The following is a 19,111-nucleotide window of genomic DNA, read 5'->3' on the forward strand; positions in this document are numbered from 1 at the left end:
CCCCCCCCCCCGAGGTGCCCCGGGGGTGCCCACGGGTGTCCACGTTCCCGTGGGGTGGCTGTGTTCCCAGGAGGTGGCCATTGTCCCCACGGGGCGGCCGCGTCCCCGTGAGGTGGCCGCATCTCAGGGGGGTGTCCACATCATCATGAGATGGTCGCATCTCGTAGGGGTGCCCATTAGTAATGGTGGTCCCGCGGGGTTGGACACATCTCGGTGGGCTGCGTATGGGTGGCCACATCCCCATGGGGGAGCCGGGGGCGTTTATGTCCCCGTGAGGTGACCATGCTTCAGGGGGGTGTCTGTGAGGTGACCGTGTCACCACTGGGTGGCCATGAGGTGGCCATGTCCACCAAGGTGGCCACGTCCGCCGAGGTGGCCTTGTCTCAGTGGGGCGCTCATGTCCCCATGAAGTGGCCATGTCTCACAGGGGTGCCCTTGAATGTCCACGTCCCCGCAGGGTGACCCCATCTCAGTGGGGTGGCCATGTCCCCATGAGGTGACGGTGCCTCAGTGGGGCGCCCATGGGTGTCTGTGTCCCTGGGGGGTTGCCACATCTCAAGGGGGTGCCCAGTGGGCAGACATGTCACCATGGGATGGCCACATCTCAAGGACCCCCCCTTTGCAGCCACGTCCCCATGGGTGGCCATGGGCATCTATGTTCCCCTTTGCAAGTAACGCACAGAGCAACGCAGGAGTCTGGGGGGTCACCCGGGAAAGAAAAACAACACCCCGGCTCAAAGAACAGCAGTTTGGTCTTTAATTCACAAAGGCTCCACTAGCTTCGTCTCACCCTCAGGAGGGTTTGAAGGCACAATCCACGTTCTCGCATCGCTCCTCCCAGGATGCAGCGTTAGGGAGCTTGCTCATAGCGCTCACTTGGCAGCATCTGCAACTCCTCCACTTCTAAAGTAAAGCGTAGGAGAGAGGGGGGTCTTCTGGCCGACAGAGGGAACATCCTGCCCCACTGCGACAAGAGGCCAGCCAAAAATCCCAGGGCAAGGGAAAAGCAGATGCGCTCACACACACAGAGCACCATCAGAGCGTTCTGATTTTTGAGGACCCACGTTCAAAACCAACAACGATGCTCCAGAAAAGCCGCTAGGAGGAGCTAGGAGAGAGTCAGTTACTCGACTTCCCATGGGATTGCCTGCTCCCCGAGCCCCACTTCTCCCAAAGCAAAGAACCCACAACTGCTCCATTTAGGTCRGGCAGTTTCATCTTTTCACCTTTTTGCTTGTTCCTTAACCCTGTGCTGATCCCATAAACCCCTTACATGTATGCAGAGCTGGAAATACTGGTTTTAGAGGCAAAGAAGCAGCACCTTGCAAATAGAAAACACATCATATAAAGTACAACGAGATGCAATGTGAACTTGAAGACAAGTACAGGAGGAGCAARGGCTGAAAGCAGATTGGCAAATTTCAGGTATATTTTCACTCCTGAGCCTTTTGTTTAGGGCAGCCTTTGATCATTTTGCGCTCTGYTTTCTTATACCATAAGAAGTAAACTTGGACTAATAAAACTCCAGACTGTGAAGACTTCGATCAAGCTAACAATAAATCCTCAGCCTTCCTATTAATGTGGGCCTCTCCTTTTTGCCCGGCAGGAGGTTTGGGGCGGGAGGACACCGATGCTGCCCAGGAGATGTTGGGCAGGTTGCTGGGATGGGCCTCCCGGCTCGGCGCCTTCCCGGCGCCTCTGTGGCATCACAGCAGCATTCTGACATCAGCAGCAGGGCGCTGATAAAAGGAAGCAGCTGGGCAGCGCCGGTACCCGCCACCGGCACTGCACGGTAGCGGTCCTGAGCGRACTCCTCTCTGCTCATCCCTTGGGATCCGAGTTCCGGAGGGGAACGATGCTCGGCTTTGGCTTTCTGGCTTCGGCTCTGTGCGCCCTGGCGCTGCTYCCCGGCACGCTGGGCTACTGCAGTGGCCGCGTGAGGTTCAGGGGCAGCCCTGTGCCCTCGGCACCGGCCCTGGCCCCGGCGCCGGCACCAGCCCCGCCGCACGGGGACGAGGCGCCGCGCTGGCTCCTGCCCTTCCCCGTGCAGCTGCTTTGGGAAGGCCTGGCCTGGCTGGACGCGGCCGGCGCGTTCTCCATGGTCTGGCAGGCTCCGTGCCTGCTCAGCACGGCTCTGCTCGTGCACTCGCTCGGCAACTTCGTGCGACAGCCTCGCAGGAGGGTAGGACGCTGGGCTGGGCGGGGGGAGCTTTGCCCAAAACCCCTTAGGTGGGGAAATCAAGACCAACACAGGCCAGGAAGCCTCAGGAGAGCTCGCCACAGGTTTCCTTAATCCAAGGCTTCCTTGTCCCAGCTCGTTGCTTCTCCGTAAGCCCTTTCCACCCTCTCACTTTCAGAAGATGCTCCGAGGAGCTGCGGATGGTCCGGAGGCAAAGTCCTGGCGCTACAGCAGCTACGACGTGCTCGGCCACGTGGAGGGGAACGTCATGCTCATGAGCAAGTACCTGCGGCGCCTGCGCTGCCTCTGGCAGGAGGAGGACGCCATGCGCCTGGGRTTGAAAAGGAAGGCGGAGGAGCCGTGAGGCGAGGAGAGGGTCTCGGCTTCGCGGCTGCTTTGGCAAGCCTGACTCYGGCATAATTGTTAATTAAAGTTGTTGTTGTTGTTAGTTACTGTCTGCAGTGGCAGCGTGAGTTATAGATATATTCAAGTCCCAAGCRGATGGTCATCCTGGTTGGGGGAGCTGGGAGATTGCCGGCCTTGCGATGATGCTCCGGGCACGCTGGGGAGCAGGGCCCTGGCACAGAGGGAGCCCTGGATCTGCCTCTGCCCCTSTGTGTCCAACGGGCAGCAAAGGACCTGCCTATGGTCACCGGTGAATCCGATCGCAGCAGCCAAAGCACTAGTCGGCTCCACGTAGCATTTAAAACGTAGGCAGTCTGCAACGTCTTCAAGCTCGTGCCGTCAGGCTTGGAGCTTACCTGCCCACCCCGCAGCCCACGTGTCCACGGCAGCAGGCGATGTCCCTGGCCTCTTCCCCGCTGGGGTTTGCAGGAGGGAGCTCAGCTTCCAGGCCTGCCGGAGGGAGCTCAGCTTCCAGGCCCGCTGGGATTCCAACCTCTCCGGCTTCCCCAAGCTGCAGCGCGGCCGGCGCAGGAGAGCGGGGCCTGCCAGAGGGGAAACACTGAGCGGAGCAGAACCTGACGTACCTGGAGTCCGGCGCACTAGGGCAGCGTGCTGGRATGGGGGATAAAAGCACCCCCCGCACTTAAGAGCATTCATGCAAAAGAAGGTGAAGTCCACAAAGGCACTAAGCATGGGAAGACGGCGTTGAGCGTGTTCAGGGTGCGCAGCAGCCACGTGCAGGGCAAGGGCAGCCTGCAGCCAGGAAAGCTGCCTGCAAAGCCCGCGCCGGGCAGCACTATGGAGCAAGCACGGAAGCCACTCCAGGCTGGGGAAAAAAAGTTGTTTTGCAGCAAGATTTGAGGACAGAAGGAAAATCTGGGCTGCAGGAAGTCCGAGATGGATGAGAGAGACAGAATGCTGCTGACTGCAGRAGCGGAAGAGCAAATACCCTCAGGGCTGAGGGAGCGGACAGCAGCGTGGGGCGAGGGGCTGCAGGAAGGCATTTGGGAGCAGGGTCAAAGGCAGTGGGGGATTCTCAGAGCAGCAGTGACGGGAAAGAGAGAGCAAATCCCTCGGAGATGGAGTGAAAAGGGACTAAGCAGGGAGGGCCAGTTCAAGGAGCACGGGGAAAGGGTAAAGAGAGACTGTAGCTCAGCATAGGTTCCACCTGATACCCACTCCTTTTCCACAAGCAGCTATGTGACTTTTCCACCACTGAGATCTTTAGGACCTCCCTCCCCTCCTTCCCCCCACCAAAAAATAAAATAAATAAAAAATAAAATAAAAAATAAATAAAATAAATAACAGCTGCAGCATCTCTGCACCTCCAGCAAGAGCTGGCCCAGGGAAGCAGCAAGGTCCTGTGCCCAGCTGAAGGGCAGAAGCCGCAGATCCTGGCACCCCCTAACAACTGAAACAAGCAGGGCTCAGGGCTTCCCTATGACCACCCCACTCCTCCCCAGCACCCAGCCAGACCCACACCCTTAGGCAGCTGTTTSTCCTCTTTGCTCCACAACTTCACACCAGTCCCTAACTCAGCACAGCCAAAAGACCCAGGTATACCCTCCCCTGGAGCCACCAAGCACTGCTAGCACTTATGCAGAACTTAATGAGTCATTAGCTTAACGAGTCAGGAGATTGGGAGGGCCGGACAGAGCCTGGCAAGAGGCAGCTGAGTCTCATCTCGCATTATGATGCGCCAGCCTAGGGGGACTTGGGCTATGAGCAGTGGTGCTGGCCGGGAGCAGGTCACAAACCTGTCACCTGCTGGGTGACAGCACCAGTGCCTCCCCTGGGAGCTGAGCAAGGGGGGGGTCACTGCTGTCACTGCCCAAAGTGACTCATCCTCCCAGGCTGAGCGAGCTCCAAAGAGCTGCTCTCTGCTGGGGCTGCTGCTTCGCTGCAAGATGAAAAAGGTCAGGCCTTAGGAAAAGTGAAAAATCCGAGGCAGCGCCGCCCGTCTTGAGGCTAAAGGAGGGGATTTCTTGGGAAGAGGGGCTGGCTGCTCCTCCCAGAGCTCTTGTGCATCTGCTGTGCAGCCGGCAGGGCTGGCGGCCGGAGTGGGACCCATGCAAGGCAGCGCAGCACCGGCCTGTGGGAATTTTTCAGGGAATTGTGCTGGCCACGGGGGAGCCTGGCGGCAGCAAAGTTTAAATTTAAAAATTTAAACATTTTTAAACGCTTATATATATATATTTATATATGTACTGAAAGACTATACCACTCTCATCCACCTGGGGCAGGTAAGGGCCCTTGGGGCAGGTTTTACAGTGGTTCTGGCCAAGCCTAGCTCTTGATTCCAGATTTAAACCTGCCCCTGCTTGAGAGGCCTTTATAAGACTCACTGCAAAGCCTTTGCAAACCAGTCTCTCCGTTGCCTGCTGCGCTGCTCGTGTCCCCCTGCCAAGGGCTGAACTTGCCCCCTCTGTGGCCGGGGAGCCCCRAGGGCTTCGCAGGGGCAGCCCCAGCCCCAGGGGTGCAGGACTCACCRGGGCGCTGAAACCAGAGGCTCCAGCAGCAGCTTCTGGCCCAACACAGAGGAGACGAGAGGCGCCGCCATCCTTCTGTCCCGTCTTTATTTAGSGGGGAGACTGGTGTTTCACCCCAGGAGCTCTCCTGGCCGAGCGAGGCCCTGGGACACCTCACCAGAGCCCTCTTCCCTAGGGCAACGCGCTGCAGTAACTCAAGACAGTGTCAGCTGGAACGTGTTGGGAAGTGTCTGCAGGCACTTCCCGAGGTGACAGGGAAACTGCTGCCCTTTTTGTCCTCTTGCTTAAAACCAAAGCCTCTCTTGGTTCCCTTGGGGCTGGGGCACGGTTGGACACTGGATTTCTAAGCTCTTAGCCATGCAGAGCAAGAGCGATGCGCTGGGAGGAGAGACGCTCCCGCAGGAGCAAGGCTAAGGGTACCAGCTCGGGGCCTGGTGGGGTCCCAGATTAACCCCGCAGAGCGGCTTTGCTGGGGCAAGCTGGTCCCAGAGGAGTTGTGCCAGTTCCTGTCCCACGCTGTGCGATGCCTGGTGCCACACTACCAGATTAGGGGAGCCTGGTTATTATCCCGAGCGGGGAAGTGCCCTTCCTGGCCTGGCAGCTTGGGACATGGCAGGGAGGTTGTGTCCTTCACCTGCACATGGCRGGAGAACCTTCGACTCAACCTCCCCTGCCTGGGGGCAAACCGTTCCAGGTGGGGAATGGCAGGGCCACCACCAGCCCAGCCTCCGGTCTCGAGCCGAGGGCACTGCCAGGATTCCCAGCACACACACGTTGCTCCAGAAGGGCCCTCCCCATAGGTGCCATCCCCACCCAAGCCAGGCACCAAGAGTGCTGCAGCTGTGACTATGCTGAGGTGACCACGGCCAGTTCCCGGCCGGAGGGACTGCACCAGAGGCGCCAGCCATGGCCCAAGGTGCTGCTGAGACACCCGAGACCCAGCACGCAGCTCAGGGGAGACACTGTATATCATTTTTTTTCTAAAATCCCAGTGGCAGCAGTAGCTGCTGGGTAAAAACAAGCTGCTCGGACCTGAACAACAGGAGGAGGCAACCCCAGCCCAGGCCCCAAGTGCCTGYGACGCTCAGACCGTCACCACCACTGCCCAACACTCCCCGTGACGGAGGTCGCTGCACTACCGAAGTGGCTGTCGGAYGTTCTTCGTTTCACCTACGAGGCGAGGATCCTGAGCCCCACATCTCCCCGGACCCTCTTCCAGTCCCCTCTCGGCGGCACCGCRCCTGGCAAATACCTTGCGGCAAGTAATTTTACGTTATTCTGCGTTTACACAAAAATAGAGCAATTCTATATTTATAGAGATTTATAGCCGGTTCCGTGCTGGAGGAGGTACTGAGCAAGGCCGGGAGCTGCGAGCGGTCCGGGCTCCCAAGCGGCCGGCTGCTTCTCCATCGGCATTTCCAACATACAAAATTAAAGGCATTTGTCTCCGTCTGGTTTCTTAAATAGATAAGGGGGGGATGGACAGACAGTATGTACAGAGGGGCCCGCGGCCCAGCCCCGCGCCCGCCGTCAGTGGGGCCGGCTGCTGGACTCTGAGGGCTGCCGCTGGCGGGGCGGAGTGTAGCCGTTCAGGTAGCCGTTGCTCTGGCGTTTGCTGAGTCCGCCGTTAAGAATGTCCTGGATGTGCTGCACTATCAGGTTTATGGCCACTGCGAGCAAAGACAGAGGGGAGGGACGGCGTTAGGATCGTTTTCCATACGCTGGAGGCTCATCAGAGAAAACGAGCCTGCTGTGCCCCCCCCCTCCCCTCCTCGCAGGGCACCTTTCCCCTGCGGGTGTCGGTGTCATCTCTGCCAGGACCCAACGGCAGGGTCTGGGGCTGCTCACCTTCATTATCTGCTCCTCTGGGAATGATCACGTCTGCATACTTCTTGGTCTGGGAGGAAAGAAAGCGGGATGTTACAGGGAAAGCGGAGAGCTGCCGTGCTGGGCATCATCCCTGCTCCATGGGGCATCCCTCCTCATCAAGCCCAAACCCACCAAGACATCTATTACTGCAGTTTGGATGCTCCCATTTGCCTTTTGATCTTTGTTTTGAGGGCTGTGCTTTGCCCCTTGGCTCTATTTCCATGAACTCAAACAAATTCCAGTAAGGGATACATCACCCTAACAAAACCTGAAATTAAAAAAAGCCTCATGATCGCAAGGCTCCAAGTGTAGCTGCTCTGGGGAACAACCTCCTCCGTGAATCCTGCACGACTTGGTAYACAAACAAGACCTGACATGCCAGAGCTGGGTGGACATGCGATCTGCACAGGATGGGGGCATTTATGCCAGCAATATTGGCAAAAAAGATCCACTTCAGGATGCCAGTCCTGCCTATTTTCACCTGAAGAGGCCGTAGCAGCTTCCTCCTCTTTTTACACTTGCYTTTGCAGCTGATGAGCTCCCTGACAGCCACACTGCAGCATGAGCCAACATGCCGGGCCAAGGCTGTCATTCAACACCTCCAGGTGCTCCCAGCCACAGCAAAAAAAAMCCCMAAAAACAGGACTGTGGATTTCAGTGCTGAGCAGCCAGACCCAGAGCTGGGTAACAGGAACTGTGGAGGCTGAGCCTGYCCTTCACCCCTCTGCAATTGCTGCAGAGCCAGCGCCTGGGGATGAAGCAGATGTTTTCTGCCCTCCTTGTTTCACCCTCCTATCGACTCTTCAGCAGGAGAGACTGCCGCTGTGTTTGCTGCTTTGCAAAGCGGCACGTTTACCTTGCTGGGGAGTCAAGGAGGAGGCTTGCTAGGCCTGACACCAAAAACTGGACCTCAATTCCCAGAGCCACACAGGCATGAGAAAGGGAAGAAAGGGCTGCCTGGCAATATGGGCACCTTCTGGGCTCCAGAAAAATGGATCTCTTGGCACAGGAAAGATCCCTCTTATTTTGGGAAAGGGCAGAGCCAGCCACAGCAATATCTCCACGGACAAGGCTTGAAGCTGGAGGTGACGGTTCAATTCCTACCTGTGCTGCTGGCCACCGCTCCCCTGGCTGCAGCACTTGGCTGGCTCGGCCTCTTGAGGATAAGCAATCTGCTGGTAATCACCCCACCTGCCTGAAAAGCCTCAAAAGCGAAGGTGCAGCCTTCACCCCACAAGCGCAGCAGACAGGGGAGGTTTGCAACAGCTGCTCATGCAAACTTGCTGCTCCCTGGGGCTGCAGTGGTCTTCCAGGTGCAAAACCCCTGTCTGCTAGAGCTCCTGCCTTCCAACCTGGCTTCAGCCGGCAGCTCCCAAGGGATCTCCCTTCCCCGAGGCCTGGCACGGCATCTCTCGAGCTGCCTGGTGCTGGCTTGGCAGGGCCTGCGCAGGGAGGGGTGCTGATGCCTCTCCGCAGGGAACAGTGATCTCACCAGAAAGCAGCGGCCACATAAACAGTCCCCATCCCGCCCTGCGCTGGCCAGCACCCACATCCCCACCTTCGGGCTCTGCCAGCACCCGCGAGGGGAGCACRAGGCCAAGGCAGGGGGACTTGAGCTCCAGGGCGCCCACAGCTCCCGGCTCGGGGTGGCTGGGATRGGCAGAAAGGCGTTTTGGGCATTTGGGGCAGGCTCCAGTGTGCGCCCCTCCCCTCRTGCTTACTGGCAAGCAGAACTCCTCGAAGGCAGGCTTGACGAAGGTGATGTACTGAGACAAGATCTGCTCRAGGTCCCTGCCTCGCTCGCTGATGTCTCGTAGCACTGGAGGGAAGAAGGGAGGCACAGTCAAACKGCTGTCCCCCTCACCCAATATACGGGCCTTGACCACCCCCTGGTGCCTGCTCCTCACTGTTGCTGTCCACCTGTCCAAGCACATCCCAGACCAGCAGCATGCTTCCCGGTCACTTCCAAGCCTTCCCAGGAGCCAAGGAGCAGTTGAACGTCCAAGGGCTTTCTTGGCCTCCGGCCCTTATGTGAGCTCTCCAAGCACACTCCAGAGCAACCAGTGCCCCCCAGGTGTCCCAGACYGCCCTTCCTGTCCCTCCACCCTGGCTACCCAAGATGAGACTCTCCGTTCTTGCTGCAGGCACCAGCTCTTCTCCTCCTGACGGTCCCAGCAAGGAGGTGCCCAGGGAGGAGAAAAGCTGTGCACTTCCCACCACGCACACTTCAAGGCACAGTCCAACTGCAGCTGGAAAGCAACACCCGTCGGCTCTGTTGGGCCTTCTCACGCTGTCCCCAGATGAGCAGGGCCTGCCTGGGGACCTGCACCCAGTTTGCACGGGGGGTGTAGCCAGCTCTGGTTGGCGGCTGCTGCAGCGCAGGCACCGCGAGGAGCAATCCCTGCTGCCCGGCGTAAGGGCCGGAGCGGCTCCGCAGCCGGGATGGCAGCGCTCCCCACGGTGCCACCCGTGCCGTGCCGTGCGCGGGGCCGCGCGCCAGCCTGCCCGGCCCCGGCCGCTCTGGCCGGCTCCTCGGCTTCTCCGGAGCCCGGGAGCGAGCGCCGGCACAAACAGCATGGGGAAAAAACAAGGCAGGGAAAACAGAGGAGGCGAGACAAGGGAGGCTTTTGTTTCCCAGGCCCCACACCCTGTTTGCTGGCTGTGGCGGGGCGGGAGGCCGCCCAGCGAGGGTGCACTCGCAGGCTAGGACCACGGTCCCTCTGTGGAGGCATCGCTCTCCCATGCCCCAAGGACACAGTGGTGCTGTCCCAAGCAGCACATCGCTGCAACCAGGCCTAAACCAGACACGCGACGCCCAATTCAGTCATTTGCCAGCTTATGGAAGCTGGCCCAGCTGGAATCAGCTCGGCACAGGGCTGGCCCTTCGAGGCATCGGGCAGATCTGGATTCTGCTCCTGGCRGCTGCCTCTGTCATGGGAGGGTTCCTGGGAAAGGGGATGATGTGAGCCTCGCGTATCGGACCTCAGCGCTTCCCATTAATGGCTTCCCATTAATGGAGCCGTGAGCTTTGCTTCCAGGAACGCGGCCTCCTGCTGCCAGGCGGCTCGCGAGCCCTTCGCGGCGGCTCCRCCAGAGCAGAACGACTCAGGGCCGCGTCGCAACGCGGGATCCCAACTTGTGCTGGCTACAAACCGCCTCCGGCCACACTCCAGGGACACCACTGCTCTCGCAGTACCTCGCAAATGAGGTCTCCTTTCTCAGAAATGCCAGGGAGACGTAGAGCAAGGAGACTATTGATGCTGCTGCGGTCCTTGCAGCTCTGGGAGGCCCACCAAGGGACTGCCAAGGGGTCAGTTCCCCCCCTCAAGGTGGTGAGTTGCCCTAACCTGGGCACGGCAGCCCCTCAGCCAGCTGGCAGCAGCCCCACTGCTGCCTTGCAAAGCTTTTGCAGTTGATGGTGGCTGAGAGAAGTCCCTTGGACTGGCCTTATTCCAGGTGACGTGGGATCCTGTCCAACAGCTGCAGCACAGCGAGGTTTAGCTCTGCATCACGCTYGTCAGACAGGCGATCTTGGTCTTTACTCAAGGTGATCTCTATCGGTTACCAAGTCCCGAGCTCACRGTTACAAACCAAGCCCGAAACCACAGCCCTGCACGCCCCAGGGAGTGATCAGGTTCCACGCACGGTCACGCAGTGCTGCACTGCAGTGCTASTTAAACACACGGACGACACCTCCTCATCCATCAGCCAACACTGCCAAACCGTGGGCCGCTGCCAAACACGTGGGCTACCCCCGGCTGGGCCAGGAACCCGAGCTCCTGGGTTTGCTTTGTTAAGGAAAGGACGAGGCTCACTCCACAGGATCCCAGAAACGCGTGTCCATGACCTGCTATTGCATCTCCTTGCAATGACGGTGCTGCCACCTCCCTGGATGAGTCAGGCAGGCGCAGTGGGCAGGGTCAAGAGGGATGTGTAAAAAGTAGTTTTTACTTAGGACTGCTGGCTTCCCAACGGTGTGGGARGCCGTAGAATAGCAGGAGGGCAAGACCTATCCTGTGCCAGTGGAATAATCCTAGGCACAGAAGCAGTTTGAGGCTGAACTTCAGAGTCCTGGAAGACTTTACGGACTTTTGAACTCCATGCTTCTCCTGTCAGAGCACTGAGGTGTGAGGGAGACCTCTCCTCCATGCCATCTTTTGCCCAGCAGATCCCTTATGGCAGGAGGAAGGAGTGCTCCGACACACCTGATTCTGCCCTAACAGTCCTCAAATGCCTTCTCAGTCTGACACTCGTGAGTTACATGAGTGACCCCCATCCTAAAGGCTGATTTCAACACTCATCCTGCAGTTAGCAATAAACTGAATCTCAAGCCACAAAGCACTGGAGACCTTCCTATTCCAGCTGGCAACCTGCAGCCAGGCTGGCTGAACACTGGCAGTCCTCRTCTCGGGGGCTCTTTGCCCCTACAGCCTCTGCTTGGTGCCAAGGACAAGAGACTTCACACTGCACTGGCTGTGCTTGCACTGAGCAAGAGTACAAGCAAATTCCCCATCTSTTCCATGCTGGATAAACACCCTTATGCCTGGACACCACCCTCAGAGCGCGCCCGGATGCCAGGTCCTCCACAGACCCCGCGGGCRCTGCCTTTTGAGCAAGATCCATCAGGCTCCACATTTTGAACGAGCCGTCACAGGGAGCCAGGGACAGCCACGAGCTGCCCAGTGCAATTAGGGGTGGAAACCTCCCTAGCTCTATTTTAGCTCCAGCAAATCCTCGTACTGATTACAGCTCTGCTCCAGCCTCCAGTCAGTGCCCCAGCAAGCCGGTGCCCAGGTAGCTAGTGACATTAGCAAGCAGGGTCACACGAGGGCCTCACCTCTGCGGGACAGCCGGGTGTCCGCGTCTGTGTCCACAAAGAGCTTCATGCGGAAGAGGTCCCGCACCTCCTGGCTGTAGAAGGCCAGGATGCCTTCAAAGAGCACCACATCAGCGGGGTACACGGTCACCGTCTCCTCTTTCCTAGCAGGGAGGAGGAGAGTCAAAACACGCCGGCGGCAGGGAAAGCAGGTTGGGGAAGGGCTGGGGGAAGCCGCGGTGCTCCCAGGCGCTGCGCCAGCCCGAGGACTTCACTGCGGCAGCGGGGAGGCGAGCGAGGGGACAGCAGACCTACCCCACCGCAGCAGAGCGAATCCAAGGCATACGAATGCTTCCTAGAAGGGTGAACGGCAGAGCGGGAAGAGGCTCTTCCCTCCCCTCGGCCAGCTGCCGCCTGCAAGACTCCCAAGCCATGCCAGAAAACAGGGCTGCACCTGCAGGCACCTGCAAGGGCCTGCTCAGTGATCCAGGCAATGCTCCTTGGACACTGGGGCGCTTCCGCGGGAAGTGAAGCAGGGCCAGCCATACCCAAAGCAAACAGGGAGAAACAAGACCACTGCATGCAAGGGGAGAGTTACAGGGGAAAAAACATCCTCCTCCTCCTTTCCTGGCAGCTCTGATGCCTTTGAGCCCAAAATAGTTGTTAAAGCTGCAAACACAGATTTTTTTGAGGAAAGAGAGGGTGGCTAGGGGAAGGAAAGGGGGGCCCATAGGCCTCCTCCACTACCACGTGTACGTTGCTGCACGTGGGATGCAACCACATGGCCACGCGGCTTTCTGGGCCCTCACATGAAGATCAGCCTGTCCCGCACCCTCTAATCAGGTAGCACGGAGTATTTAGCACTGAAGCTCTGGGCTGACACACAGGGCACCTAGAAGAGGCTCCCAAGTGCCTTCCCTGCAGGCGCAGCCCTCGTGGCCGGCGCGAGGCRCGCAGGCCGTTAGCGGAGGCCCAGCAAAGCTGTTAAACCTGGAGTGGGAGACAAAGTCATAGACGGGGATCTGGACCGTCTTCCCTTCCGTGATCTCCTTGAGCGTCTTGACGATGAGCTCGTTGTCGAAGGCGTCTGAGGAGAGAGGGAACATTACCCCTTACTCTGGGGAGCACCAGCTGCACGGGGGCTCAGCCAAGTGCGTCAGGGGGGTCCCACTCCAGCCCTTGGTTGTAGCTCCCTGCTTACCTGGGTGGTCAAAGTTGAACTGGCCTTTGAGTGCTTTGGATTTCTGCTCCGAGGTGAGAACTCGGTAGAAGCTGTCCTGGCTCACGATCACCACCTGCTTCTGGCGGTAGTCCACCTCGTTCTGGCCCAGCAGCTGGACGATCTTGGAGCAGACTGAGGACTGCGGGAGGACAGCAAAGGGGGCAGGTCTGCGGCAAGCCGGGGCAGAGTCGCACACGGCAGACGTGCCCTCGCTCGGAGGCAGGTTCAGCCCCCRAACCCGACGCCAGCTGCCTGTGGATGGAGGAGGCCAGAGGAGGGAGACTGCTTTCAAACCCCAAGGCCTCGCATTAAGGACATGAGGAGCAAGCCCATGGACTCGATCAGGGAGCTCTGCCTTGGCCGCCGGGGCTGAGAGCAGCCACCACGAACGTATCCTGTGCCTCCTGGCACTGTGAAGCCGCGGCCACCACGGGGCTGGGTGGCCACCTGCCCAGGGACCATTGCGCGCCCGGGTGTCCACGCGGCCTCGAGCAGCGGGGCGCGCCGGACGCCGCAGCCCCAGACGCCGCAGCCCCAGAGGCCGCTCCAGCCCCCGCTCCTCAGTCGCGCGAGTCCTTGGCCGCAGCGCAGCGCGGCAGCGATAACTGCGGCACCAGCTGGCAGCCGGCACGGCAGCCCCGGCCACGAGAGCCAAGGTCAGCGGCGGCTCCCAGCCCTCTGCGGGCCGGCCGCGCCGCCCGCTCCGTACCTGACCGGCAATCTGCGGAGGTGCCGATAGGGAACAAGGGAGGGCAAGGCAGGCCTGGCAGCGGAGGGGAGGGCTGCCTGCCTGCGAAGCTGGAAGAGCTGACGTTACACCGGTCCCCGGGGAGCGTCTCTTCCCCTTTGGGCCGCGCTGGCCTGACTTGGCTGTGACCACCGCGCGTGAGTCAGCCCGAGCGCGGCTGCAGCATCTCCGAGCGCCGACTGCTGCGCAGCCGGCCGGCCCCGGCTGCCTCCCCGCAGCAGGGACGGGGTCTCCCTGCGCATCCCACCCTGCGCATCCCACCTCCTCCTCCCGCCGCCTGCGCCCRGCAGACCCCGCTTTGCCGCAGCAGCCCCGGGCCAGGCGCTCACCCTGCAGTTAACCACAACTGCCTGCGGCACTGGAAGCCCGAGCGCGTTCTCCGCTTCCTCTGTTTTTCCGCTCCCCACATCCTTCCCCGGCCTGTGTCAACCCCTCTTGCTTATCCAGCTGTATCCCATAGGTCTGCATTTACACTCCCTGCGTCCCCTCGAAGCTCAGAACCGTGATGGGCAACAAAACAGACACTGTTTGGGGGAATCAGACAGCTCCTCCAAGTCTCTCTGCTGTTTTATGCCCACCCTGAAAGTGGGAAGAGAGACCCTCACATTCCACAATCCACAGCTCAGGACACCTTGGAAAAGGCCAAAGAGAAAGCAGAAGAACACATAGCCTGACCCACAAATGCACCCCCTTACAGGGGGATCAGAGAGTACTCCAGCTGCCTTTGGGGTCTGATGCTCTGGGTTGGCAAGAAGCCCACGCAAACATTCAGGGCACCCCTGCTCTCTTTGCTGGGCTTTGGATAGTTGTCAGAGGTGGCGGAAGACAAGGGCCGCAGGGATTTCGGGCTTTCTCAGGCCCAGGATGTAGCTGCCGGGGTCTTTGTTTGCTAGGCCGGTTTGGGGAACATTCCCCAGAGCCAGCCTCGACACCTCCTGCAGCTGCAGCACCAGCTTTTCCCCTTTTTTTGACCTACGTGAAGGAGGAAGAAAGGCCAGGGCTGCAGAGGTTACAAATTCCCCTACTCAGTGGGAACAGAAACTCCAGGCCTCAGGAAGCGGCCCCTGCAAACCAACAACACTCGTCCCCTGCTCAGAGCCCCCTCGCCCCAAACCAACCCTGCGCATTGGTGCCACCAGGAACGTGGCAAACCCGCCAATAATGCGGGAATGATGCAGGGAACCTCAGGAGAAGCCTTCAGATGCCTAGAAGGACATCTTGGCTGAGCCCAGGGCACAAAGAACCACACGGGATCCTCAGTGGGTTGGATGCAGGGGCAAGACACGGCGCACGAGACACCAAGTTTTTCTCCTTGGTACCAAGCACACAAGGAGCTAGTGTTGGGGAGGAAAAAGCACAGCTTTATTCTGCTGGGAGAGGAAGGAGCGGGCAGCACCGGGCAAAGAAACCCAACACGCGCTCCCGAGAGAAGGCCCTTGCGGCGCAAGGGGGAAGGGACTCGGCAGATGGGCACTCACAGCCCTGCTCCACACACTTTCTGGAAAGACGTGGACTATCCTGAGCGTTTAACTCGTGGCTCTCAAGGCGAGGCTCGTCCAGGCCTCAGAGGCACCCAAAAGACCCGCCAGGAAAAGAGGAAGCAGCTGCTGGGCTCCGGCATGGATGGAAGAGAGGAACCAACTCCTGCCACGGATCACTTGCCCCGCGCCAAGACACTTCACGCCACAAGGACAACCTTCCTTCAAGCAGAACAGTGTCCCCGGCCCACCACAAATATTACCATAAGGCCAACAACAGTCACATCTTCCAGCAAGGAGAAGAACCCAAGAGTTCCTCAGTACGGAGCCCATGCCACAGTCTCCATTTAGACATGGACAAGCTTTGCAGCCCCGGGGTTGTGGTGTGCCAGTCACAGGCTCATTGCTCACCCAGCAATCTTCTCTAAGATCAGACACAGGAACATGGAAAGTACTTTCTGTGTTTCTCTGATGTCCTCTATATCACAGTTGGCTTTCCAGGCATCACCTGGGTCTTTTACTCAGTTAACGCACTCACAACCAGGAGCTTTGGCAATGTTGTCCTCTCCAGATCACCTCCTTCAGCACACACTAGCTGTGGCTTTTGGTCTTTTGTTGTACAGTTCTGCTAATTATAGAGCACTACACGTGAGGGACTAGGGCAACACATGGAGCAGATACCACCTCTGGAAAGTTCTTCCAGCTTCAAGGCAGCACATCCACGTGGCAGCACCGAGCCTGGAAACTTGCTCCATTAGCACCAAAAGCCTGGGCCTTCACCCGGCACTTTCTCAGACAGGTTCATCCTTCCAGCCCGTCCCTTTGTGAGCCACAGTCCAAACAATCCGGGGCCAGTTTGTCCTCCCGCTCCCGCTGGGCRCGCTGCTGTGGGACACTGCCTGTGTGCTCAGCAGTCCTGCGCCTGAGCGCACGCAGAGGATTTGAACATGGGTTTTGTGTGGGAGGAGAACAAAACCGCAAACACAATCCCTCCCAATCCACCTATTTTAGATGCAAGATATTTTTCTAGAGGGCCTGCTGCAAATGCCACGGGCTGGAGCTGCCTGAGCCCAGGGGACTACATCAAACAGGCCCTGCAATGAACAAGCGCATATTCAGTAACAGGAAAGGGCTGACCCATCAAAACGGCCTGCGTATGAGCCCAAGCTGGTGGCTGGTACACAACAACCTTCTACTAGAAAGTTTGACAAGTTTCTAGCACACATTGACACTAGAGGGTTTTGTTGTTGTTGGGTTTTTTTTTTTTTTGAAAAAGACTTTGTGATTCCTGCCTCTTGCCAGCCAGGAAGCACCACCAGGAAAAGGTGCTGAACCGAGACAGGATTGCTGTAATTCCTGATGGCCTCTCTCCAGCAGCACCCCTGGGAAGCCAAAGCCTCCAGACGAGTGCCAAGCTTCCCCCATGCTTCTCTGCCACCACCCAGATGCAAGTGGCCTAGATGCAAGTGGCTGACCCCAGGGGTTGTGGTAGTTTGACGGGGAAGAAGGGGAGAAATCCCTCAAATCACTAGTGTGGGGTCCCAATTTTATAACACAAGAGCCCCTATGTATAAGGAGAAGTACCTTGCAGACAGATGTGCTGCAGATGGCTGTGTCTGCTGCTTCCCAACACCTTGGCTGGGAGACCCCAGTTCCAGGCCTCCTTTGGCCCTCTKGCTGCCTCCGAGCTGGCTGATCCCCCCGGGCAGCCACGCTGGCCTCACACAGCGTTTTTGTGTGCGTTTAAAGCAGAGCTGCCTACAGGATTAAGACTGAAGAGGAAACCTGGCTGTTCCCACACAGCAGTTTTTGTGCTCGCCACTCTGCATGTTCAAACAGATGCTTCCAAGTTTAGGTAGCAGAGATCCAAACTGTGTTGCCGCTTCAAGGGCAAGGCTGCTTTGGGACATGCAGCCCTTTGCTGATCTGTCTCTTCTTACAGACTCCTCTTAAAAAGGTAGCTTTAATCAGCACCTCGGTTCACACAGCGTAGGGGACCAGCACTTACTGCTTCAACATTAATTTTAAGGGATCTCCTCAAAAAAAAAAAAATCCCCTCCAACCTACAGCCTAGCTCCCATCCTCCACAGTCAAGAGTCTTCTGTGAGCGGAAGAGAAGAAGCTGCCAGCAACAAGACCACAGGTGTGGGAAGGAAACAGAAGCTTTGGTGGAGCACTTGGAAGGCATTAGGGATGGAAACTCTATGACCAACATTGGGAATCGCCAGGAGCAATGAGGCACTYGCAGTCCTCCTGGCTTTAGCCTCCTTGCTGAGCCAGCACGAGAGGGCACCTAACACCAGACCATCTCCTCTGCATCAGGAGAGAGCAGCTGGACACTGCTCAGACTTAGAAGGCAGCGGGAGAGGCTCTGTTTCCCACTCCATTTCTGCTCCCAACACAGCCGGAAATTCTTCCGAGGGCTGAACACGTTGGGAGTGCTTGGTTTTCCGTCTCCTATTGAGCAATGGAGGTTGCTCAAGTGTCTTCTGCTCGCTGGAGAATAGAAGTCAACCTCTGAAGTCACACACGCRGTTTGCCTTTAAGAAATACCAAGGAAACATCCCTAAGAAGGAGGCAGGGAGCTCTGGGTGCCAGCTTACCCATGGCGCCGTGGCAYGCAGCATGTTGCAGCAGGCTGCAAACTGGATCCGATCTCTTCCACGGTCCCGCTGCCCTGGCTCACCTGGATCGGGGCAGAGCGCATTTCCCCCCACTTGGGCTCAGCAAAACCAGCAACAAGAGGGGCTGGGGGTGAAAAAAGGGGGGCATCTTGGAAGGCAAATGCCCTCCATTACCAGGGTGGGGAGAGCTACAGCAACAGCTCTCACGTGGCACAAAGGTGAGCCAGACGGACCTGCCGCTTTCCCAGCGCGAAAAGCGCAGCYCTGTTTCCATTCTTTGCACTTTTTGCTTCCAGATAGAGGAGCCAGGGGCCTACACGTCCCTGCAGCAGCCACCAGCTCGGGTTTTACCTGCAGGCAAGGCCTGGGCTGAGCAAACTCAACGGGCATCACCCGGCAGCAGMCAGGTTGGGGAGAGCCTTATTGCAGCAGTTGAGCACGACCTTCCTCATGCACCTGGGCCCCAGGGACTCCACGCACGAGCTCCAGGCTGTCCTCCTATCGCTGTTCCTTCAAGGTACCTTTTTCCCCCCTCTGCCAGCATATTTCTGACCACCTTTCCCTACAGGCTTTGCACGTGTCTACTGGATTCCCTCGTGTGTAGCACTGCACAGCTCTCTAGCAGCCAGCAATCACTGCAGGGAGTGGGGGAAAGAAAAAAAGAGACCAAAAAAGAGAAAAACCCCAACTAAAAAACAAACCTCAAAGCCAGGAGACGGGAAAAGCCAGTTAGCACCTCTCCCTGGCAAGAAAGAGCCATTTCCCTATCTTTTTTTCCAGGGCAGCCTGCTGCTGCTGAGCGTTTTCACTTTGAAGTTGCGAACAACCGTGGTGCATTGTACCCTAATCGTCGCTTGCACCTTGCGGGGCCAAAAGGCAGCGTGCGCAGACACAACAGCCGGGCAGCGCCGGACAACGCCGTGGGGCAGACCMACGCAATGGGGCCCAGCTGTGGGAGCAATCCTGCTGCCCACGGGAGGGACCGCATCCTCCCTCCCCATCCCTCCCCCTTACAGCTGGATCTTCTTCCCTTGCAGGAAGAGCAGCAGCCCAAGGATTAACAGGGCACTCAGAGACACGTTTTTGAAACGCTGTYGGTGCAGGTTTAAGTGCAGCAGTTGGGCAGGGCCATCGGCAAGGAGAAGACGACCCCTCCTCTCCCTACACAAGCCAGCCCAAAGACACCAGGTTGGAGCTTTCCCCTGCAACAGACCACATGCTCCTAAGCAAGGAAGGTTTCAAAGGCGTGTCTGCTCTCTAGTCTACTCCTGTTCTCCAGGG

At 58.4% G+C, this 19,111-nt stretch overlaps 1 protein-coding gene across 1 annotated transcript in view; it reads right to left on the reverse strand.

Moving 5' to 3' along the window:
• Positions 1-6,346: 6,346 nt before the first annotated feature.
• UCK2 (uridine-cytidine kinase 2) overlaps positions 6,347-19,111 on the reverse strand; it is a 13,463-nt gene continuing 698 nt past the window's right edge. Inside the window, exons 2-7 of the mRNA XM_026042945.1 lie at positions 12,960-13,119; positions 12,749-12,845; positions 11,780-11,922; positions 8,664-8,761; positions 6,922-6,970; positions 6,347-6,743 (exon numbers count right to left, since the gene is read on the reverse strand). Of these exons, the coding sequence (XP_025898730.1) occupies positions 6,604-6,743; positions 6,922-6,970; positions 8,664-8,761; positions 11,780-11,922; positions 12,749-12,845; positions 12,960-13,119 (687 nt within the window). The 3' untranslated portion in view covers positions 6,347-6,603. The remainder of the gene's footprint in view (positions 6,744-6,921; positions 6,971-8,663; positions 8,762-11,779; positions 11,923-12,748; positions 12,846-12,959; positions 13,120-19,111) is intronic.

This window comes from Nothoprocta perdicaria, unplaced genomic scaffold (assembly GCF_003342845.1).
Source record: "Nothoprocta perdicaria isolate Ctin4 unplaced genomic scaffold, notPer1 scaffold_318, whole genome shotgun sequence".
In the NCBI taxonomy this organism is placed as follows: Eukaryota; Metazoa; Chordata; class Aves; order Tinamiformes; family Tinamidae; genus Nothoprocta; species Nothoprocta perdicaria.